Source organism: Bos taurus, chromosome 26, assembly GCF_002263795.3.
Source record: "Bos taurus isolate L1 Dominette 01449 registration number 42190680 breed Hereford chromosome 26, ARS-UCD2.0, whole genome shotgun sequence".
In the NCBI taxonomy this organism is placed as follows: Eukaryota; Metazoa; Chordata; class Mammalia; order Artiodactyla; family Bovidae; genus Bos; species Bos taurus.
In genome coordinates, this window is record NC_037353.1 from 46,432,192 (window position 1) to 46,456,972 (window position 24,781).

General features: G+C 46.8%; 1 protein-coding gene across 2 annotated transcripts in view; it reads left to right on the top strand.

The window, feature by feature from the left end:
- DOCK1 (dedicator of cytokinesis 1) overlaps positions 1-24,781 on the top strand; it is a 556,534-nt gene that overhangs the window by 39,987 nt on the left and 491,766 nt on the right. For both annotated transcript variants that reach the window (XM_005225872.5, XM_002698580.6), the window contains exons 2-3: positions 16,292-16,375; positions 23,449-23,489. In XM_005225872.5, the coding sequence (XP_005225929.2) occupies positions 16,292-16,375; positions 23,449-23,489 (125 nt within the window). The remainder of the gene's footprint in view (positions 1-16,291; positions 16,376-23,448; positions 23,490-24,781) is intronic.

A 24,781-nucleotide genomic window follows, 5' to 3' on the forward strand; every position in this document is an offset into this window, starting at 1 on the left:
AGCAGTTTGACGGATGTGGGAAGGATCTGGAGGGGAAAAGTATTACTAGGGAATATTTCACCTAAAAAGGACCTGGTGACAAGGTTTGCTTATGACAGTCCTTGTGTGATATTGGATGATATTTTGTGTGACTTTTGTTTTGACATCTTTCTGTCTGGTTTTATGAGAGCTATTCAGGGAGCACCAGGGGGAGGCTGACCAGGGAGGAAGAGCAGTGTCCAGCTGACCCAGGGGATGTGGGGTGGCACTCTGTTAGAACGTTGCCAGGGTGTTTTGTAACGACACATATGCCGATGTCTGATGCCTGACTCCAAAACGCCGTGTTCCCGTGCTTCTGTCGGGTTGGCCAAAACGTTCATTCGGGTCTTTCCATAAGAGGTTATGGCAAACTCGGATGCACATTTTGGCCAACCCAACACATCTGTGCCTTTGAGCAGGCAGTTTCACATCTCTGTGCCTCAGCTCCTTTACCTGAGAGATGGGAATAGTACAACCTCCCTTGAGTTGATCTTGACATTGTTGGTGGTGATTGTTGATGGTGGTCCTGGTGGTTTTGGTGTGTTGATGTTGGTATTGTTGGTGATGGTTGGTGCTGGTGCTGCTGGTGTGTTGATGTTGTTGGTGATGGTGATTGTTGGTGGTGGTCCTGGTGGTGACGGGGTGTTGACGTTGGTATTGTTGGTGATGACGATGGTTCATGGTGGTGCCGGTGAGCCCCCATCTTTCTCACCGGATGCCTCTGAAGCGAAGGCCTCATGGGAACACTGAATAGCGTGTACCTCACGTGTGGTTGGGGTTTCTCCCAGGAAACTGCTGTGGTGGAGGAGCTATTTTGGTGGAGGTGGGTGTTGTGGCTCCAGTGGTCAGCTGTGGTGTTATTTAGAGCCTGCTGTAGTGAGTGAGAGGGAACAATGGGGAATTGCAGGGAGATGAGTGTTTCCCGATGTCAAATGTGACAGAGCCATAAAAGTTAAAAATGAAACAAATAATGGAAAGGTAGTCAATTTTCGGTTCAATGTTTTAAAGAAAAACACCTAGCGGATCCTGTATGTTGAGGCTGGTGGTGGACACGCTGCTGTGTGCATATTCTGGGATGGAGCCTCTGCCTTTATCCCCTTCTGCTTTTGTCCTGTTCAGCAGCAGCTCTATAAGCAAGCAAATAGGTTTTTATAGCCTTTTGCTAAGTATTTCTCATCTCTTGCTAAGTATTTCTACCACGGTGCAAAACCAATTTTATTATGTGAGGCTGTATTTTTATAGTCAATTGAAATGACTATTAAAATATAACACTGCAGTCAGGCTTGCAGGCGCTTCTCTGGAGAAGCACTGCCCTTGCAAAATGGGGCAGCCTCGTCCTGGAAAGGGAGCCCTGCTTGGGAGCCAGAGCCAGACTCACAGGCCTGAGACGTGTACCCTACACTTAACTTTTACTTACTTATTTTTTAAATTATGATAAAAGATGCATGCCACAAAATTGATGACTTTTAGCCATCTCTAGGTGTCCAGTTTAGTGGCCTTAGGTCCATTCACATTGTTGTGCAAGCATCACCTCCATCCATCTCCAGAACTTCTCGGTCTTCCCAAATTGAAACTTTGTACCCATGAAGCTGTGGCTCCCCGCCACCCCTAGCCCCTGGAAACCAGCGTTCTGCTGTCTCTCTGAGTGTGTCTCCTCTGGTATGGCGTATAAATGGGATCATAGAATATCTGTCCTTTTGTGACTGGCTTATTTCCTGGGCTTCCCTGGTGGCTCAGACAGTAAAGAATCTGCCTGCAATGCAGAAGACCCAGGTTCCATCCCTGGGTTGGGAAGATCCCCTGGAGGAGGGCATGGCAACCCACTCCAGTATTCTTGCCTGGAGAATCCCATGGACAGAGGAGCCTGGTGGTTACAGTCCATGGGGTTGCAAAGAGTCGGGACGTGACTGAGCATGCATGCACGTTTATCTCACTTAGCATGATGTCCTCAAGTTTCATTTTTGTTGTCTCCTATATCAGAATTCCCTTCCTTTTTAAGGCTGAAGTATATTCCATTGTATGGATGGACCACGTTTTGCTTATCTATTCCTCCATTGATGGACAGTTGAGTTTATTTGACCTCTTGTCTATTGTGGATAACACTGTTGTGAACACAGCGATACAAACACCTGTTCGAGTCCTTGTTTCAGTTCTTTTGGATATATACTCAGAAGTGGAATTGCTGGGTCAGATATTCAGTTCAGTTCACTCAGTCATGTCTGACTCTTTGTGACCCTGTGGATTCCAGCTCGTCAGGCCTCCCTGTCCATCATCAACTCCTGGAGTTGCTCAAACTCATGTCCATTGAGTTGGTGATGCCATCCAACCATCTCATCCTCTGTTGCCCCCTTCTCCTCCCGCCTTCTATCTTTCCTAGCATCAGGGTCTTTATGGGTCAGATATTAATCACATGTTTGATTTTTTTGAGGAACCACCAAACCTTCCCTTGGCAGCTGCAGCATTTTACGTTCCCAGCGGCAGTGCTCAGGGGGTCCGGTTTCCCCACATCCTCACTAACACTTGCCTTTTTAAAAGCTGAGAGCTGGGACTTCCCTGGTGGTCCAATGGTTAAGAATCTTAGCTTCTACTGCAGGAGGCACAGGTTCGATGCCTGGTTGGGAAACTAAGATTCCTCATGTTACGAGATGAGGCCAAAAAAAAAAAAAAAGATGCTAGCCATTCTAATTGTCTTAAAAATTTTAGTCATTTTTGAACAAGGGATATCACACTTGTATTTGCACTGGGCCCTGAGAAGTGTGTAGCCGGTTCTGCTGGGAGGGCGCACTGCCTCATTGTGGACTCACAATCATGGTCACGCGAGAGAGGGTCTGACCAGGCCTGGGCTTAGCAGCCTGGTGGGAGGGATGGAGGCTCGTTACTGTCTGGGCCTAAAGGCAGCTCCTGGCCGGTCAGAGCGGAGCCCTTGGAGAAGTGAACAGGCGGGTAGGGGACACCCTCCCAGCTTGCGTGGGTTTGTTTACTGTCTCATCTACATTCCTGCCTGCATGTCCCCATCACATGAGATCTGCAATTACTTCCTGGGGTCTGCATTGGGAAGGGTAACCCAGCTACAAGCACCCTCTCCGTGACCAGGCTGCCCGCTTCCTGTCTGCACACTATCTGTGGAAGGCAGATTTATCAAGCGGTTAACTAAGGAAACATTCGTCTTGGGTCCTCGGGGGACTTTGATCTCACGCTTGTTGGCTTTGGCGGGAGGAAGGCCTTTGGATCAGACTCTTCCACACGCCCAAGAAAACAGACATGACAGGCTGGTGGCCCTGGTCTGGCCATCTCAGGACCCTGGGCTCCCTCCTTTGAGGCAGGGCTCGGACACACTGCACTCAAGTCTCTTCTTGAAGGGTCCTGGAAAGGTGGACCAGTGATGGGCTGGGTTGCCTGGGCAGCATCTTCTCCACACCCAGAGCCAAGCGAGACGTGCACAGTCTTGCTGCCTCTCAGAACCCGTCCAGGGCAGGTGGTTTGCTAACGGGGCTGAGTGTGCAGGTGCCCTGGGTGGGATCACTGGCACCATTTGTCCAAGTGAAACTGTGCTTATTCTGCATGTACAGTCAGCCGTCTGGGACATACCTCTCTGGTGAGACTGTCAGAACTGAGATGTTAGAATTTGTCTCTGCTATTTAAGACCCCGGGTCTGGTCTTGAGTTTTCTAATGGGAAACAGATGCAAATAAAACTGCAGTGTTTCCCAACAGATTTAAGATTTAAGTAATAGTTTTGCTGTCTTGAAACTTTGTATTGATCTGTTACATGATTCATCCAGTCAACACTGGTTTCACTCTGGGTGCCAGGCATTGTGAAGCACGGATGCGGATGGAAAGACGCTGGGCAGGTGTGGCAGGAGTCTGGGAGCGGAGAGGTAAAGAATGAACTATTTCAGGGTCTTGTAGAAGAGCTGCTCGTGGACTGGGAGCCAGGGGGCCCCTTCTGCAGGCCCCCCGTGATGAGCATTTATTGGGTACCATTTATTGGGTACCTGTTTCATGAGGATCATGTCGTCCAGTGGGTAGCAGATGGGCAGTTTTCTGATGATGCTTCATCAGTGTGGGCAGAGGGCGCTGTTGCACTCCTATGAGGTCGCTTACCCCTTCTTTGGGCGGGAAGTGATGGGCAAGGTTTCCTTACAGGTGTTGGATGAACTGGAGGAGCAAGCCTCCAGGTGAAGAAGGGGAATAAAGAGCATCCCAGAAAGAAGTAGGCTTTGGGACAAAGTCCTGGAATGGGGTGGGGACTACCCTACCCTATATAGAGTAAATCCTGAAGGAAATCGACCCTGAATAATCATTAGAAAGGCTGATGCTGAAGCTGAAGCTCCAAGACTTTGGCCATCTGATGTGAAGAGGTGACTCATTGGAAAAGACCCTGATGCTGGGAAAGATTGAGCGCAGAAGGAGACGGGGGCGGCAGAGGATGAGATGGTTAGATAGCATCACCGACTCAGTGGACATGAGTTTGAGCAAACTCTGGGAGATAGTGGAGGACAGAGGAGCCTAGTGTGCTGCAGTTCATGGAGTTGCAAAGAGTCGGGCATGACTTAGCGACTAAACAACAGCAACAGCTATGTATTTGTTTTTTGCCATGAAGAAAAACAAATTGGCATCATTCTGCAGTGTTCCCATTGTCTTTCCCTTTATTCATCACCATTAATATCAGATTGGATGATTTGAAAAGAAGAGAGTAGAAAGCATGACCCCATTCTATAGAACAAGTCAAAGTTTAAGCCCAGGAAGAGGAACTGGGGCTTGTGACTAAGACCTTATTGTTGAGAATCACAGATAAATAGGCCCAAGCCCAGTTCTTTCACCTCTCTCCTTTCCTTCAGAGGTGTCCTTACTGGTGGGGAGCTGGCTCATTTCTGCCTCCTCAAGTCCCCAGGCCCGTGTGTGTTTCCAGCGCGTGCTTTAGGTGGAACCAGTCTGACCAGTGATGGGGAGTTGTGAGTCCTGACCAGGTCCGTGGCAGAGACGGTGAGCCTCAGAGGGTTCCCAGCTGCCGGTCTTCCTCATGAGGGTTCTCACTGGGACCAGCTGCCCCTGGGTGTCCAGTCCCCTGGACACACGTCCCGCGTGGCCGGCGGGTGTGCAGTGCCATCTGTGGGGGACCTCTGGGGACTCGCTGTGCTGAGGTTTGCCCAGTCCTCTGGGGCGAGGTCACTGTAAAGTGTCCATGGCTGGGGTAGGGGTGGGGAGGGGGTAGGAGCCAGGTCGTTTCACTGGCATATATTTCGCCAAACTGCAGTCACCTTTCTGCCTGAAGAAGGATGATTAAAGAGATTAGATCCCTCCCCGTATCTCTTCTCTGCATCTCTTTGTCGCTGAGCAAAATTGAATGCAGAAATAGATAATTTTCAGGTCAGCTCAGTCTTTTCTGATTTGTGGGTGGATTTGCAAAGACCATCCATAATGAAGTCAGTGGTTTTCTCTACCGGCACTGACTTTATGAAAGACAAAAGTGTTGAAAAGTGGACTCATTTTTCCTGTCACAGAAAAGCAATAAAGCCAGACCCACGGACAACCCAGCGTATTTGCTAAGACAACCTGCATGTTTGGGGCACTGCAACCCTCTGAATGAGATGGAAATGAGGTAGTGGCTGCCTAGTTGTGGATAAGGCATACAAGGATACTTTATTCTAAAGAAAGATATTAAAGTATCTTAGAATTGTGTCTGTCACTTCAGTGAGAATGTGATAGAAGACTCTTTTATGTATTTCTTTTCACAATCTTATCTTGACCATCCTGCACACCTGTTTCCATCCAAAAGGCAGAAAGAAATAATGAATCACCAAAGACAATCCCCTTTATCTCACTAGGTTCCTGCCCACCACTTTAATTATTTAGATGAGTTCCTTGAGTCTGATATTCAAACACTGCATGAAGTCTTGCTGCAGGGAACTTTATTGGCAGGGAAACAGAATCTATTCCTATAAAAGAAAGATACGAACCCCAAAGAAGTAAGTTCATGACTTTGAAAGTGGTATCTGTTTTAGAAACATGGGTTCTATCAGACCCACACTCGCGAATGCAGTTGGAGGTATTTTCGGACTTTGAGCTCATCACCCCTCGTTTTCCTTTATTTCTCTTTCTGGTTTGAACCTCGTGTGTTTGAACCAGGTCAGGGAAGCTGCTATGCCCATGGGGAGTTTGCTTCATAGCTAACAGAAGTGAGAGATGCTGGATCCTCATTCACTTGATCAGTCTTTGTTTCTATCCACCTCATCTTTTTTTTTATTATGGTAAAAGAGACCTAAGCTTACCATTTTTAGTTGTACAGTACGTGGCATTAAGCACACTCACACGGCTGTGCAGGCATCACCCTGCCATCTCCAGAGCGCTTTCATCTTCCCCAGCTGAAACTCTTCCACCTGTAACACACTCACTTCCTTTCCCCTCCACCTCAGCGCTTGGCAACCATCATTCTACTTTCTGTCTCTATGAATTTTAACACTTCTAGGGACATCACAGGAGCAGAATGGTAGCATATCTGGTCTTTTGTGTCTGGCTTACTTCCCTTAGCACAGTGTCTTCAAGGTATCATGTGTCAGCATGTCTCCTTTTTAGGGCTGCATGAAATGCCACTGGATGTGTAGGCCACATTTTGCTTATCCATTCTTCTGTTGATAGAGACTTTGGTTGCTTCCACATTTTAGCTACTGTGAATAATGGCTGTATACATATCTATTCAAGTCCCTGCTTTCATTTTTTTTTTTTTTTGATTTATACCCAGAAGTGTAATTGTTGGATGGCAGGGTAATTCTAAGTTTAACGTTTCAAAGAAGCATTTACCTGTTTTACGCGGTGGCTGTACCGTTTTACATTCCCACGAGAAATATTGTAATTTTTCCATGTCTTTGCCAACACCTTTTATTTTCTATTAAAAACAATAGCCATCCTGGTGAATGCGAAGTGGTATCTGATCGTAGTTTTGATTGTATTAGCGATGTCGAGCACCTTCCCATGTGCCCCTTGGCCCTCTGGTATCTTTGGAGAAATGTTTATTCGAGTACTTGGACTGCTTTTAGATTGCATTGTTTGCTTATTATTATTGAATTATAGGAATTCCTTATATATTTTGGTTATCAATTCCTTATCAGATGCAGGATCTGTAACCATATTTCTCCCATTCTGTGGGTTGCCTTTTCACTCTTTCGACGGTTTCCTGTGGGGGCACAAGAGGCTCTAATTTTGATGGAGCCTGCATCTGTTTTTCTGTCACTGTTGTTGCCAGTGCTTTTGGGGTCACATCCGAGAAACATTTGCCTGCTCCAGTGCCATGAAGTTTTGCTCCTGTGTTTTCTTCTAGGAGCTTTGTAGTTGTAGCTTTCCTGTTTAGGTTTTCTATCCACTTTTAGTTACTTTTTATGCCTGATTCCTCATCTTTTTGCATACAGGTACCCAGTTTCCCCAACACCTTTGTTGAAAACACAGTCTTCTCCCTTGAGCGGTTTAGCCATCCCCATCAAAACAGTGTAACCGTATGTGTGAGAGTTTGCTTCTGGGCTCTCTGTTCTGTTCATTAGTCTGTATGTCTGCGTAAACCACACTGTTTTGATTACCAGAGCTTTGTAGAAAGTGCTGAAATGGGGACGTGTGACGCTTCCAACTTTATGCTTTGTAGATATTGTTTTGACGGTTTGGGCTGCTGTGGGGTGGATTTTTCTATTTCTGCAAAAATGTCATTGCAATTTTAATAAGAATTGCACCGAATCTGTAGATCTCTTTGGGTTGAGCTGCTGTCTTAACAATATGGAGTCTTCCCGTCCATGAGCATGAGATGACTTTCCATGTATTTACGTCTTTTAATTTCTTCCAGCATGTTCTGTAGTTTTCAGTGTGCAAGTGTTTTGCCTTCTTTGTTAAGTTTGTTCCTAAGTATTTTATATCTTTAAGAGACAACACTTGTAACAGCATCCTTCGGAACAGGTTCTAATATTCTTCCTCCCTCCTTTCCTTTTTTCTGTCCTGTTCCTTTTCCTTCCTTCCATCCACTTTAGAGTTTCTCTATGTGCCAAGTACTGTTAGGTGCTGGGCACAAGTAAAGTCAATGGTGAAGGCATTGCTCTAAGTCATCATGGACCAGGGCTCTGGGAGGCTCTAACCCTGCCTGAGTCGTCTGCCCCCAAATCAGAGACATGGAAGGACTGGGCTCTGGGTCATAGAAAGTGGCAACTGAGTGGGCACCAGTCTCTTTTGTGACAGTAAAATTTAGGCAACCCAGATCCCAGCTCTGATATAGGGTGGGGGTGGGGAGCTGCTTTCTGCCCAGAGTCAAGTTCAGTGGATGTACATAAATGATTTGATTCTTTCTGCACTGCTCTTCCTCAATGGGTCCAGCATGTTCCTTAGAGACCAGGCTGCACAGACATCCTGGGGTAGCATCGTGTTCTGCCCATCTCTGCAGCATCAGCCCCAGCCCATTGCTGGACCACAGCAGGAGCTGGACAGAGTCTGGGAAACACCACACGTCTGTGGTTGGCATGGACTAGATGACCATGTGATGACTTGTGAAACCAAAGGGCAGCAGGCAGCCAGCCTTTTAGAAGGAAACCCTGCAGGGGCCACAGCCAGGACCTGTGCCCTGTACCCTTAAGGACATGGTCTGCATTTTCCCCAGCCCTAAGAACCGAAAAGATGCGTGCTGTTGGAAAAAAAAATTTTTTTTTTAACCACTGATGGCAGGACAAAGGGAATGAGATCACAAACAGAGCAATTAATTTTCACAAATTGACTTTCTGAAAGAATTAATTAACTTTTAAATTGCTCCTTGAAATGCTGAAGTCATGTTTCAAGGGGACAGTGTGTGGAAGAGAGAGAGAAGCTCGGAGCTGAGCAGATTTTGAAAAGTGATGTGTGGTCAATCCCACGTCTTTGGTGCATTAAGGCAGCTTTGAACCCAAGCACTGATGGCTGATTATCTCATTAGATGGAAGAGACCCAAAACAGAGCCCAGAAAGCTAATATTGTGCCTCTCTTTCTTATTGATTGAATCCGTCTCGGGCTCCTGGATCTGTCTGTAGAGGTCAAGATCATTTTGAAGAGGAACACATGATACAATGTTTGCTTTCTCTCTTGTTGCAAACCTCACAAGAAAGAATACTTTGTGGTCTGGTTAAATTCAGTGAATTTTTATTGAGTGCCTGCAAGGCATGGTGTTAGCTACTGTGGGAAATCCAATGATGAGCAAATGTTTACTTCCCCCAAGGAGTTCGGTCTGGAGGAGAAGACAGACAGATAGATAAGTAAGCCTCCCAACGTGTGGGCTGTCACAGAGTTTATAGAACAGTTGGGAAGCAAGCAATTAATTCAGGTGTGCATGTACTTTTCTTTTTTTTGGTTCAGGGGGAAAAGTCAGAATCCAGCAAGGGCGGCCCTTGTAGACAAGTGGGGTCTTCAGAGGCGGAGCGGGATGTGACATTCCCAGTGGGAGGAGCAGGCCTGGGGTGGGAGGAGGTGGAGCTGGAGGAGGGTGAGTGGGGGAGAAGGGGATTGGAAAGATGGACTGAAGTCATGTCCCACTGGGCTTTCGATGCTGTGCTGGAGGATTAGCCATGATTCAGAAAGCCAAGAGAAATCGTGTAGTGTTTTGGAGTAAGATTTAAGGAAGGTAACTTTGGTGATGGAGAGAAGAAAAGATTTTATATAGGAAACCCGCTGAAATGTTATTTTTCATCTCAGTGAGAGATGTTGAAGGCTTGGGTCAGGAAGAATGGGGTGGTGGGGACAGTCTGGAAGGGACACCCCAGGGTCTCAGGGCTGCTGTCCATCACTGTGCCTCCTTGAGCAACTCGTGACTCCTCTGGAGGGCTCTGTGTTCTCATCTGTTAAATGGATGGATGGACTGTAGTGTTTTTTTTTTTTTTTTCCCACCCTAAGATCATGGCATCTGGTCCTATCACTTCATCACAAACAGATGGGGGAAAAGTGGAAACAGTGGCAGAATTTATTTTCTTGGGCTCCAAAATCACTGTGGATGGTGACTGCAGCCATGAAATTAAAAGATGCATGCTCCTTGGAAGGAAAGCTATGACAAACCTGGACAGCATATTAAAAAGCAGAGGCATCACTTTGCTGACAAAGGTCTACCTAGTCAAAGCTATGGTTTTTCCAGGAGTCATGTATGGATGTGAGAGTTGGGCCATAAAGAAAACTGAGCTCCAAAGAATTGATGGTTTTTAGTTGTGGTGCTGGAGAAGACTCTTGAGAGTTCTTTGGATAGCAAGATCAAACCAGTCCATCCTAAAGGAAATCAGGCTGATGCTGAAGCTCCAATACCTGGAGCTACCTGATGCAAAGAGCTGACTCACTGGAGAAGACCCTGATGCTGGGAAAGATTGAAGGCAGGAAGAGAAGGGGGCGATAGAGGATGAGATGTTTGGATGGCATTGCCGAGTCAATGCACCTGATTTTGAGCAAACTCCAGGAGATTAGGAAGGATAGAAGCCTGGCGTGCTGCAGTCCATGGGGTCTCCCAGAGTCGGACTTGACTAAATGGCTGAACCACAATAACAAATGTCAGAATAGTCAAGTAATTCTTTTGTTGTTGTTTTTCCCTGAATAGGATTTAAATTTCACTGAATTCTTTTTCTGTACCAAATGAATTGATCATATGATTGTTTACTATTTACTGTTGTTAATGTGGTAAATTAATTGATTGGTTTTTGGATGTTAAACCAGTCTTGCATTTCTGGAATTACCCCAGCTTGGGTTATTCTGTGTAAAGAATGTGAAATCCACTAGCCTGACGTTTTAGACTCTGGTGGACTTGAGGAATACCTGGACATGTTTGCCTGTCATGGATCCAGGATGGATGTTGGAATTTTCAGGGAGCCATCAGGAGGGCAAGGCTCAGAGAGGACTGGGGTTGAGAAAGAGACCCTGCAGCTTTGGCATTCTGGCATCTCATCCAGTGGGCCCCTGGCTGCTCATGTATGGGCTGATTCTGAGCTGCTATAAACCCTGATGAGGGAAATGGGGAGAATTCTAGCTCCATCTCCTAGGACTGTTGGGAAAATTGAATTAGCTGAACATGTGACGCTCTTGGGCTTCCCAGGTGGCTCAGGGAAGCTCTTAGCCCACCGGCTAGCCCAGAGAATGTACTCACTGTCGTTACCATCACCATCGCCCTCACCACCATCACCATCGGCTGCATCGTCACCACCATCACCATCATCACCATCTTCATCTGCCGTATCGTCACCATCAGTGTTATTCAAAGTTTCGATGTGAATAGAAGCCCTCCTCTCTGATTTATGAACCACAGTTCTTTCCTTCTGTTCCCAGGCAGCTTTTTTTTAGGTTGATCAGGGGACTGAGCAGAGGAGATGGCTTTGGCTTTTCAACATCTCTGATGCATTTTAGCTGTGTGGAGTATGGACTAGGGTGCTCATTTTTTATTTTGGAAAAAAAGATCCATGTGCTTCTTCACTCTGGGCTGCTGCTGGCTCTTTGAGAGAAAAAAACAAAAACGAAAACAAAATCCCTCCCCTTCCCCAAAAGAAAACAAACCTGTGTCCTCCTGAGAAAGGAGCTTCGACTTGGGTTCATGTCCACCTCCTTTTCCCATTTCACTTTTCACACAAATAACAAGTTGAGCTGCTCCGCTGGACTCTGTGGTCCAGGATTGAGAGATTCACGTGGAGGTCCATTTATACTCAGCGACACCCGTCTCAAGTCAGGCTATTAAACAAGCTAAATGGCTTTAGGAGGAGGAATCGATTAAGCGCCCACCCACCAGCCAGAGGGAGGTGATGGCCACTCTCTCCGAAGCTGTGAACGGAGGCACGATGACCCTGATCTCTTGTGGGGGTGTTCCCGCATCTTAACAGACCAGAGAGATAAAGAAGACAAACAGCAGCAAGGCCGCCGTCCCTGTGCCTGTGTCGCGTAAAGACATTTGAAAACCCAGAAGCCATCCATCACCAGTATCCTTCGTAAAGGAGAAGATGCCTCTGGTCTTTCTCGTCTCGGCTCCTACCCACCACTTCCCAAAAGAGGGGCAGATTTGAAAGGTCAAGTGATCAGAGTAGGGCATAGTCTTTTACACTGAAGACCTTTGGGTTTATTTAAGAAAAAATTCACTGTATTGTTCTCATTTTTCTATCACCCAGGAAGTGGGGACCCTCAGCCCTCGGACTTGTCAGATGCTTACTCTTGGGGGCCCTGCTCAGCAGTGAATGAGTCAAGCTCAAAAGGCCTCCTTTAAATTGTTTTCCACGTAGCTCCTTGTATAGGTTCGCTATTGCTGCTGTAAGAAATTACAACCTTAGGGGTCTAAAACATCACAGATGTACAACCCTACAGTTCTGGACGGTCAAAAGTCCTAGGATCAAGGTTGTGGCAGGCAAGCCTGTGTTCCTGCCGGCAGCTCCGGGGAGGGTCCTTTCCTCGCCTTCTCCCGTGTCTAGAGGCAGCAGCGTTCCTTGCCTCGCGGCCCCTGCCTTGCTCCACTCGGACCTGTGCTTCCGTGGTCATGTCTCGGTGTGACGCTCTGGTCTCCCTCTCATGGAGCCTTGTGATTACCCTGGGCCCCCCGTCTCTAGACCTCTAAGCGCATCTCACTGGCCACAGGCCACTTTGCCTTACAGGGCTCTGGATTCAGATGTGAACGTCTCTGGGGCCATTATTCTGTCTACCACACTTTCCCCTCCTCCTGCTTCCTTGTTCAACACTGTACCAATATATGTGCAAGTCTTTTGATTTGCCTTTAACGTGGTATCGTTGAGGCTGTGGGCGGGGGCGGCCAGTGTTGCGGTCCAGGCTCCGCTGTGTCATTTGAGGCCACATGGCATAAACTCTCTGAGGCCCCCTTCCCCTTCATCTGTGAAATCGTGGGTCTTTAAGGCTCATTTCATAGTCAGGAAGATCCCCTGGAGGAGGAAATGGCAACCCTCTCCGGTATTCTTGCCTGGAAAATCCCATGGACAGAGGAGCCTGGTGGGCCGCAGTTCACGGGCTCACAAACAGTTGGACACGACTGAGTGACTCACACTGTCATAGTTAAATGTGGAATGGCTCTGTCCTTTGTTTTTAAGGTTGTTGATCAATTGAGTTTATTTCTTTAAATCTGCTGTGCATGCATGCTCGATTGCGTCCGACTCTTTGTGACCCTATGGACTGTAGCCCACCAGGCTCCTCTACTACTTTTATTTTATTTATTTTTTTAGTATATATTTATTTGCGTGTACCAGGTCTTAGCTGCAGCATGTGGGATCTAGTTCCCTGACCAGGGATTGAACCCAGGACCCCTGCATTGGGAACGCAGAATTTTAGTTACAGGACCACCAGGGGAGTCTCAGAATTGTTTGTGTTCTTGTATGAGCTTTTCACAGCTGCCTTTCTGCCTACTTCAGAGATGGAGAGGTCACTGCTTAAAGGCTATTGCGTGTGGGCCTTGCAAATTCACAGGGACCTGAATGTATTTACAGTGGATGTGTTCATTTTCTTTTATTTGTATTGTTTCTGATGTGTTTATTTTTTTTCTGCATCAGTAATAGAATAGACGTGCTGGCAGGGATGCTGTTAAGAATGGTGATAAATGCATTTATGATTTCTAAAGGCTTCGGAAGTGGTTTTTCGGGGCTGGGAGAGGCTGGCATATGTTCTGAGCTTCCTTTCTCTAATGCAGTTATTTCTTGTTAAAAGATTCACCATAAAATGCTAAATAAACTTAATAACTTCCAATAACATTAATGTCAGTTGAGGCCATTTAAATTTTATGAATTTGGGTGAAAATATGGGAAAATACCTGGGAAGATAGAATTTTCTACGTATGTATGGTTACTGATGTTTTAGAATTTTTGTGTTCGTTGCGATAATCTGCTCATTTTGGCTTTTTAAAAAAGGATTCTGGTAGTAAGAGAAGTCTTCATAGCAGTAAAAACAAAATGCCCCCAAACACAATAAGAGGTTTTACAATTTACTGAGTGTTTACAGCTTCCCTGGTGGCTCAGATGGTGAAGAATCTGCCTGCAATGCAGGGGATACAGGTTTGATCCCTGGGTTGGGAAGATTCCCCTGGAAAAGGAAATGGTACCACACTGTAGTATTTTTGCTTGGAGAATCCCATGGACAGGGGAGCCTCATGAGCTACAGTCTATGAGGTTGCAAAGAGACACGACTGAGTGACTAAGCATGATTGTTTACAGGGGGCAACCCATGCATCAAATCAACAGAGCCGTCGGCAGCATTATTTTCTTTAAGACACAAAATACTCATGCCCTCCTATAAGGTAGAAATCAGTCTCCTTATTTTACAGCCGGGGAAGCTGAGGAGGGAGAGCTAGATCATTTGCTGGAGGCCACTCAGATCTACAGGGATAGAGGTGGTACCATGCCTCGTCTCTCTGCTTCCGGAGACCACACACACATTCAGCAGCTTGGTTATGGATAGAGGTGGTACCATGCCTCGTCTCTCTGCTTCCAGAGGCCACACTCACATTCAGCAGCTTGGTTATGGAGCTGCGACAGGAAGTGTGCTGTGCTGCTGGGCATTTTTGCAGAAAGGGGTTGAAAGAGCCAACGCATACTTGGAGTTGGCCCTCTGGAAGAGGGGGCATTGTTGGGAAGACCCCGTTCGTGGGGGAAGAATAAGGAGGGACACACAGGGACGGGCAGATTCTTTCTTTCAGAGACAAACAGGGACAGGGACCAGGAGTGTGTGGTTGGAAGGAAGGCCAGGTGGTCGGTCAGCAGGAGGGCCCCCCATGCTTGCATGAGATCAGGGAGAATTCCAGCGATGGACCCGGTCACAGTGCCTGTAAAGGGCAGTCTATCCAGCAGGGTGTTCAGGATGGATGGGTGAGAGTTTGATCCTGCTCGAGGAAATGCTTTGATGAGTTTTATTTACCTCAAGTCTGAAAAATCTTTTAAGGTAGAATCCATTGGGAAGGAATAACATCACTGTAATTTTTTAAATTGAGAGTGGGCTAATTGAATATTTGGGAGTCGTAAACATCCTTTTTTCACTGTGATATTTCCCTTTATCTCCATTCTTGAGCAAAAGCATGGCCTGAATTTAATGGGATGACTTTTGCATGCTCAGCTAGGAGGAACAGAACTGCTTTATGTCAGATAAATGTTTGGGATTTCAGACATGTGTTGTGTATTGTCCCTTTGAAGGATTTCTTCTTAACATAAGACATATTTTTGCCTCTTTGTAATTTTTTTTTTGACTTAATAGCGACTTTGGCTATATGATACTTTTAAAATCAATTTGATTTTCAAGGAATTCTCAGTCCACATGTCATTGACTCATAGACAGGAAAAAGTCATCTAGTAGAAAAGTCCGTTAATGGAAATATATGGTAGTATATGAAGTGATAATTGAAATGTTGTTGACAATAGCTTCAGTTTTCTTCCTATTATAAATGTTATTCCGCTGTGAAAAGAAATGAGGTTTTCATCCATGGAATAATGTGCATGTACCTTGAAAACAGGAAGCCACAGGCTTCCCTGGTAGCTCAGCTGGTGAAGAATCCGCCTGTAATGCAGGAGACCCTGGTTTGATTCCTGGGTCAGGAAGATCCCTTGGAGAAGGGAAAGGCTATCCACTCCCGTATTCTTGGGCTTCCCTGGTGGCTCAGATGGTAAAGAATTTGCCTGCAATGTGGGAGACCTGGTTTCGATCCCTGGGTTGGGAAGATCTGGGAAGAGCATGGCAACCCACTCCAGTATTCCTGCCTGAATCCCTGTGGACAGAGGAGCCTGGCGGGCTATGGTCCATGGGGTCACAAGGAGCTGGACGTGACTGAGCCACTAAGCACAGCACAGCACAGAAGAAGCCAGACACAAAAGGATAATATTCTATGATTCCTGCTCCGGTCAGCAGGAGCAATCAGATTTATAGAGACAGAAAGTAGGTTACAGGTTATCAGGGGTGGACAGGGGGAGGGGTGAAGAATTATTGCTTCATGGTTATAGGGCTTCTGTTTGGAGTGATGAAAAAGTTTTGGAAATTGATAGTGGTAATGCAGCTCAACATTATGAATGTAACGTCACTGAAGTGTACACTTAAAAATGATTAAAAAGGCAAATTTCACATCATTTTACCACAATAAACCACTTGTGGTTGTCTGGTGTTATAAGTGGTTAAGAATTTCTTCTACTTAAACTGAGGACCCTTGAAAGAAAAGGCTCCTTTTGTGGATATCAGAGAGGATGATCCAGGCAAAGGCAGAATATTTCAGTCTTAAAAACAGGCAAAAACAAGCCAGCATAATCTCAGCTTTACTAATAGCTTCTTTGCTGTTTTCTCTCTGAACAGCTTTTTATAACTATGATGCACGGGGAGCGGATGAACTTTCTTTACAAATAGGAGACGCTGTGCACATCCTGGAAACATACGAAGGTGCGTATTTATTTTGGTGTGTTTCCTTTTATGTTTTGTGTGGTTAGGACACTTTCAGTACCTAATGGGCCAATCATTACCTTGTTAGGAAAGCACTTAACTTCTGGTTTTCTTGCGCAGTGTCAGGAGCGGGCAGTGGTGAGGTTTTCTGTTATTGAACTCATTAAAAAAAAAAATTAAGATGAACTTAAAATTAAACTCCTAAATTTTTAACCTCTGAAGTTTTCTGTTGAAATAGTCATTTTCCTTATTTTACAACACTGTTGTTTCCTTTCTTTGCAAATGAATGTATATACATCTTGACTGTTCATAACTGCTTGAAAAAAGTTTTTTTTTTTTTAAATACATTTAAGGTTAGTTTAGTGTTTGGCTTAGTGTTTTGAGGTGTTTGATGTGAATGGTAAGACTTTTTATGTTCTCACTTAGACTTGTTAACAATTTCCTGAGAGGAACCAAAATTATCATGCCTTAAATCCTTTTTAAAAAAATCTGTGACCCCATTTTCTGAGGGGTGAACGAAGATTGTTGCCGCTGTGTGCGATATGGTCCAGTGAAGCAGTTGTTGTAATTATCCCATAAATGCCCTTGTTGGGGACAGTGGTTTCCCAGTGTCCATGGTTTTTCAGGCTGTTGGTTTTCGTATTAGTGTTTCACAAATCATTAAAACAGGACCCCTTTCATTTCATGCTGCGGTTTATTGCTGCACAGAGAAGAAGCAGTGATGGGCTTGACATCTGGATGTTTTGTGAGATTGTCTTGTGGCACTGGTGGCTCTATTTCCTGTTGGAAGGGTGACTCCCATGTAACAAAGGAATAAAGAGAACTGATTAAAATTGGTAATTCCAACAGCAAAATTGCTTTCAGATCGGGTTTAGCCAGACCCCTCCCGGGAGGAGGTGGGCTGGAGATGCGGGGCGAGAAAATTGCAGACATCCTGTAGTAATCACAGATTGAACTTCACACTCAGTCTTCGGAATCCTCTTTGCACATGAGTGATGCCTGGTTCAGCTTCTGCATCAGGCAAGCTGCAGCTTGCTCCCGTGTACCTGGAGAAACACAAACTCATTAAAACACCCATGTTCGTGTCCCTTACTTCCTCATCTGGCTTAGAATTCCATTCCATTTGCACCTTTTACCCTAAAAAATGTCCCACTGGGGGTGGAAATCAGCTTCCGTGGCGTAAGCTTAGAAGCGGATATGATGCAGAAATAGACATACTCCTTACTGTGTGAACGAGTAGCTGCCCGTGGGTATCCTCTGCTTATTTTCAGTTTTTACAGCTGACAGTTGGATCGCCTTATCTGCCCCCAGTTTATATGGCCAGTGGCTGGAAGGAAACGGAGAAATTAGCTAGAGGTTAAGGATCAAACCTCTCATCTCAGACACTTTTCTGATCTCAGGTGAAGAACGCGCTTATATCTTTTTTTTTTTCATTTCTGCCCCGGGTCAGCTGCATTTGAAATCCTGGTTAATAAACAGTGGACAGTGACGTCATTCCTGAACAGATAGCAATTTCCTGTGCAACCCCGGGTAGTGGGGGCTGTGACTTCTGGTTCTTTGCTTCATAGGAAGAATGCACTCTTTAAACAGGAGACTCCTTCGGCAAGTCAGTGATCCTTTTTGTACGTTTAACTTAAACGAAAATGGTGGCAGGCATCGACATTTTGGCCAACATCATGATAAAGGAGTCTTCAGTGAGCATTTGGTTTCTGGGCTCATCCATCTTCCAAGTGTTGATTACAATATTCCAGTCTTTGTAAAGACCCTGTAATGGAAAACCAATTCCCCTTCTTTGACAACAGCCTTTTTGGTTTTAGTTAAAATCCAATCAGAGAAATGCGTGGGGGGAACGCATTGCTTTTGGGAAACTTGGTGACTTAATTGTCATTGGATTACAGTGGAATAATTGTTTTCCTGCTCTTTGCTCTCATTCTGTTTAAATTTTGTGGATTGTGTTAGCCTGTGGCATTCTCTTCTTTTCTTCTCAGCCCCTTCCACATTTTCCCCCTAAGAAAATTTATTTCTGTTTGTCAAATTTCATTTCCCTTTTCTTTGTGATCCTGTTCAGGGTAGGATACTGCTGGGATTGCTCCAGAGAATATAATTTCTAGATGATCACTCCTTATATTCAGGTTCAGAGAACACATTTACCTGCAAGTTATGGATAATTTGTCCGTCTCAGGCTCATGGAGGCTTGGAGCACAGAGCAAAGAAAAGAACTTTCCAGGTCACCGTGGAGGTGGACGGAACTTTGAGGGGTCCTTTCTATAAGGACCCCTGCCTATGTCCCTGCCTATAAGCAGGGTCCAGGGTCAGTCAGACAGGAGAAGTGAACCCAGGTCCCTGGTGTTGATAAAGTGACTCTCCAGTGCCCAAGCAGGCGCAGGTCCTGCCACCTGCTTATTTCCAGAAGGATCTCCAAGGGGTGTATGCTGTGCTGAGGGACAGGGCAGCATTGCACCCAGATTAGGAAAGTGCTCTTGTGATGAAAACGCAGCGCTCGAACTTGATTCGGATTTTTCAAAGCGATCATCATCTGTTTTCTTCCACGACACACCTTCATCCCTTTTCTTTCCAGGTCCTGTGAAGACCACCTCTGGGTGTCCTGGGGCGGAGGTAACAAGTGTTGCATGGTGGGGCGTTTAAACAACAGGAATGTGTTCTCTCACCGTTCTGGGGGCTAAGGGCTCCAGGTCAAGGTCGGCAGGGCTGAGAACGCGAGGCCGCCCCATGGGTCACTCCAGCCTTCTGCTCCTTTGCTGTCCTCATTGGCGTTCCTTGCCCGCAGGTGCGGCGCCCTGGTTTCTGTCTTCAGGATCACGCGGCAGTCTCCTGCTGCTTGGCTCTATTTCTCCTTTTTAATAAAGACAATGTGTAGCATTAGGTCCTTTTTTTTTTTTTAAAGGGCAATTCCTAAACTACTTAAAGTGCTTCTGGTTTTGTTTATTTTTGGCTGTGCTGGGTCTTCATTGCTGCGTGGACTTGTCTCTAGTTGCAGCGACTGGCGGCTGCCCTTCGTTGCAGTGGCTTCTCTTGTGAATCCCAGACTCTAGAGCGCGTGGGCTCAGTAGTTGAGGTGCCTGGGCTTAGTTGCCCTGCGGCAGGCGGCATCTTCGGGACCAGGAATTGAACCCACGTCGCCTGCACTGGCAGGCGGATTCCCAACCCCTGGTTATTGCTGTGTAGTTGCTAAGTCATGTCCAGCTCTTTGCAACTCCATGGACTGTAGCCTACCAGGCTCTTCTGTCATGGGGTTTCCCAGGTGAGAATGCTGGAGTGGGTTGCCATTTCCTCCTCCGGGGGATCTTCTCGACCCAGGGATCGAACCAGCATCTCCCGTGTCTCTTGCACTGAAAGATGGATTCTTTACCACTGCGCTGCCTGGGAAGCCCCTGTCTCACCTGAGCCCCAGCCTTTTCCTCAGGTGTGTCCTAGCCTTGCTGCTGGGGGCTTCTCAGATGCTGTGTGAGCAGATCTTTGCAGAGGCTGCTCTGCCCACCCGCCACCCCCCTTCTCCTCCTAACTATAACCTGGAGCCATCCTCAAAGACTCTGTCTGAGTGATCCTCCCTGGGCTCCTCTCTGACGCCGCCCCCCTCCTCCGCTCTGCCTGGTCCTGTCTTCACTGGTACCCGCCCTGCGCTTGAGTGTGCGCGCACTGGTCCTTCTGCTGGAAACGCTCTGCTATGTGCACGTATGTGGCTTCCGTCTTCCTGGGCTGGATGGGGCCCTCCCTGACTTTGAGGACCACGTCTGACCTCTTCTTGCCGTTGGGCGGGTGTCTCTTGGGGAGCTGGGTGTGTCTTGTTTGGAGCTGGTTGGTTGAGGCCTGGTTGGAAGAAGGGAGTCAGCTTGTTAATTCAACGAGCCATGCATCTCCCTGCTCCTGGCTTCACTGTGCCTGGCCTGTCCCCCCCAGAGCAGCAGCCAGGTCATCCTCTCATGTCCCCCTGCTGCCCTCCATGAAGCCTTTGAGGGGTTGTCCTCTGTCCTTGATCCCCAGTCTCTGCCCTTGCTCGTGGTTTGAGCCTTGCTTGTCCTAGGGGAATCTGCTCTTGGAGGTTAGAAATAATTGGGTCTAATCTGTTTCTACATTTGCTCTCTCTGGTGAGACCTCTGGCACATAGTCTGGGGGTTCAGTTGCTGGAAGGAATAACGCATGCAAAAATTCTTGAGAAGGGAAACCCTAGGTTTTCCTTTTGCTTAGGAAAGGTGTTAAAAGAGAAACCACCATCTATTATCATAAACGAAAAGAAAAAGGCTCCTCATCTTTTTTTAGTCCCTCCTGGGAAACCCTTCTGCTGTGTTTGAAGTGAATTTTTGTGTTGCCTGTACTGGCTGGCACGCATATATTTCTGTGTATATAAATGTGGTTGTAATGCTCATTTGGCTCAGATGGTAAAGAATCTGCCTGCACAGTGCATGGGAAGATCCCTTGGAGAAGAGCCTAGCAACCCACTCCAGTATTCTTACCTGGAGAATGGCATGGACAGAGGAGCCTGGAGGGCTACAGTTCATGGGGTCACAAAAAGTCGGACGCAACTGAGCAAGTAACACGCGCAAGCACTCCTTCTGTGTTTACATTGTTTCTCAGTGCTGTGTTCTGAGACACAGCCCTGTTGGTAAGGCTGCAGTCTCCGGCGCTCAGTGCTCTGTGTGACCCTCACGTTTCACTAGCCACCCTCCCAGTGATGGGCACCCGTCCTGCCTCCTGCGTCTGCCCCACGGAGCGCAGTAGGTGTGTGAGTGTCTTTGGATACGAGGCAGCTCCGGGGTGCGGGGATGGATACTTCGGGTAAGAAGGGTCCTGCCCACACTGGTCATGCTGTCTACACTCCCCTCCTCTGTGCCGGTGGCTGCCTGACTCCTGCAGCGTTAGAATTTTCCTCACTCTAGTGAATTGTGTTTTAAACTGTCGATTTAATATGTGTTTCAATCTGGTTATTAGTAAGTTTGAGCATCTCTTCATACATATGTAATTCTTTTGGGTTTCTTCTCTACAGTGTTTATAAACTTTGCTTATTTTTGTCTTGGGCTCTGTCTTTTTCTCGTCCCTTAGAAGTGTTTCCTTAGATGTTCTGGGACATTTATCCCATGTCAATTTCAGGAAAGAAAGGGCATGGTAACACTGAAAATATGGGAGGGATAAAATCACAGGAAAGTGGGCAGTCCTCTACATTAAATATGGCCTTCTGAACAGCTTACTGCATCGACCCTCTGTCTTTTCCCATTTCTGTCTGTGAACACTGACCCAGGTGGGCACCGATTGTGGGCTGGGCAGATGGAAACCACCCAGGAGACGGTGGAGGGCTATCAGGAGATAATCCTCCAAATGCGCCCTGAGACCTCGACATTGGGTCCACCGTGCTCCGTTATCACCGTGTAGTCGCCTTGTCAGGAATGAAGTGGGTTCACTGGTTGAATCTTGGTCTTAGCAAATCCTTCGCAAGGCTCCTGGCGATTTGCAGCTTCGTTTCTGAATGCTCAGAAAGCTTCTGTTCATAATCCCTGGAGGATTTTAACTCCATCCCTTCCTGCTTCCACTCCTCCTCTGGTTGTTAAGTCATTGCTTTATGAGAGGTGTCTGGTCATTGGTGGAATACAGGTCCATTTGCAGTTTCTGGGCATCTTCGTTCACGCATCCCTGATTTCCAGCATTTGACTGTTTGTTACTTTATTATTGGTGACTTTGTTGAGTCGCTAAGTTGTGCCTGACTCTTTGCAACCCTGTGGACTGTAGCACGCCAGGCTCCTCTGGCATGTGATGTCCTCCACCATCTCCTGGAGTTTGTTCAAACTCATGGGCATTGAGTTGGTGATGCCATCCCACCATTTCATCCTCTCTCGTCCCCTTCTCCTCCTGCCTTCAGTTTTTCCCAGCGTCAGGGTCTTTTCAGAGTCAGTTCCTCACATCAGGTGGCCAAAGTATTGGAGTTTCAGCTTCAGCATCAGTCCTCTCAATGAATATTCAGGACTGATTTCCTTTAGGATGGACTGGTTTGATCTCCTTGCAGTCCAAGGGACTCTCAAGAGTCTTCTCCAGCACCACAGTTCAGAAACATCGATTCTTCAGTGCTCGGCCTTCTTTAAAACCCTAGTGTTTAGTTAGTCTCTGGGAGCTGACCCAGCTGGTGCTTTCCCAGTCTTTTTGTCATTCTGTTGGGGGCTGATGTCCTTCTGCTCCTGGGGAGCACAGTGGAACTTGTCTAGGCTTTTGATTGCCTCTCCTGGAGCGAGGTGGCCTGAAGCACCCTCAAAGTGTTTCGGGAGACATTCAGTGTGTGGCAGAGTCATTGGCAGGTGAGTGACCAGCCGTGAGTGACCCCCGAGCATTGGCAGGAACGATTTCTGCCCTCAGCCTGATCGGAGGGGCCGAGGGTGTGGTCAGATCCTGCCCAGCATTGAATGTCTCTTCCACTGGGCATTTCCCTCTGTCTTCTGCTGTTTGCTTGCCCTCCCACGCGGAGAGAATGGGAACTTGAATCTAGGCCAGCCCCCGAGGGGGTAGGTGGGCCCGTGTTCCTGGGCCTGGTGCTTCCTGTTGGGGGCTGAGTCTTCACCACAGAAGCACTTTGTGCGATGTGACTGCTGCACGGCAACCCCCAGACCCCCCTCCATCTCAAAGGGGGAGGAAGTCGGCTCTCAATAGGATTTCTGTTGTGCTGCCGCTGCTGATGATCTGAGGGTGTTGGTATGTGTGCTTGGCAGTGACCCCGCTCCATCCGGCCGAGGGACAGACAGGAAAACGCGCACCCCGGATCCTGCCCAGGGCTCCGTGGTCAAAGGGCGGCTTCTTCTCCTGGAGCTGGTTGCCACCCTCAGGACCATGTGCGGCCGATGGAGACGAAGGAGCTGGAGATCTTTGTGTGAAGCCCCCTGCCAAGGCTTCACGCCTGGTTTTGAGATGATCTCTACAAACCCCCAAAGCATCTCTGCAAAGCTTAGGATGACTGAATTCTATGACAGGCTGACTCCCGTGGTTCTGCAGATAGTGAGTTCTAGGCAGTGGGCAGGTGCTGTTTAGGACCCTGTAATGTCCCTTGTACTAACTATCTCACCTTTGTGTTTGTTTAGGGTGGTACAGAGGTTACACCTTAAGAAAAAAGTCTAAGAAGGTAAGTCCCTGGTATTAACCACAGTGCGTATCCCTTCATAAATCACCCTAGGAGAAGAAATCAGTTCTGTCTCATGGAGCCTAAGAGTTGTCCTTATATATCTCTTTCTCTGAATTCAGAGAATTTATGAAATGTAGGCTACCCTGAATTGTTTTCTTTAAAAAAACCTTTATTTTTTAATTGACGTATAGTTGATTTACAATGTTGTGTTCATTTCAGGTATACAACAGTGTGATTCAGTTATACACACATATATGTATTTCTATTCTTTTATAGATTCTTTTCCATTACAGGTTATTACAGAATATAGAGTTCCATACTGTGCTTGGTTGGAACAAGTATTGCTGTTGGCTGTCTGTTTTATAAAGTGGTGAATATATGTTAATCTCAAACTCCTAAGTCATCCCTCCCTCCCTCCCCCGTATGGTTTTCTGAACAGCATATATATGTAGAAATTGTCATTTCGTGTCTATGAGTGAATGGCTGGGCTGTGTGGGATGATGTTAACCTGTTGTCCTGAGAGCTGGGACCTTCTTTTCCTGGTAGAATTCTGCATCCTGTTGAAGAACAGGTTGTGTAAGAGAATGATCTGGGTAGACTGACTACCGCTTACGATTTTCAGTTTTGCATTATCCTTAATGATAAATTAGCAGATCTACAGCACTCATGCCGGCTTCTTCCCTTCTTGCTTGTAATTATTTTTATACTACTGACGTCTGCTGGCCGAAGAAAGAGGTTCTGCCTCCTGGACAGTTTGCATGCGTGGTTGTTTGAATTTCTGGGGTGAAGACATGCAATTACACCGTGATCATTGCCATGGACACACCCGTGCGTGGTTCTGTTGTGGCTTTTCCATTCTTAGTTTCACAGAACCTAATGATGGCTGTTCCCTTCACTCTAAGCTGTGGTTAGGCTGTCCACGTTACCTTATAAAATCTAATTATGCTTGACACATGGTTCCTTTTGCTGTTGTTGCTTAACTTGGCATCTCATTATCTCCTTATTGGGCTGGGCTCCTTCTGTGGTCCTGAGCCTGTGACTAAGGCTGTTGAAGGCCAGCTGTCCAAGTGCAGGGCCTTCTTGCTCTATTTTTCCCCCAGACTCTCTGCAATCAGCCCTTGCTGGACAGGCGAGAGGTGTCCATCCTGTGGTAGCAGTCACTTCAGAGGTGTCCAGGCTGAGCTCTCGGGCAGTCTGTCCTGATGTGAGAGATGCTAATTGGGTAACCTGCTGAGCCAGCTCTGCAGATTGGAGCCAGGACCTCCATCCTGATGCTGCTGAGCTCAGACTGG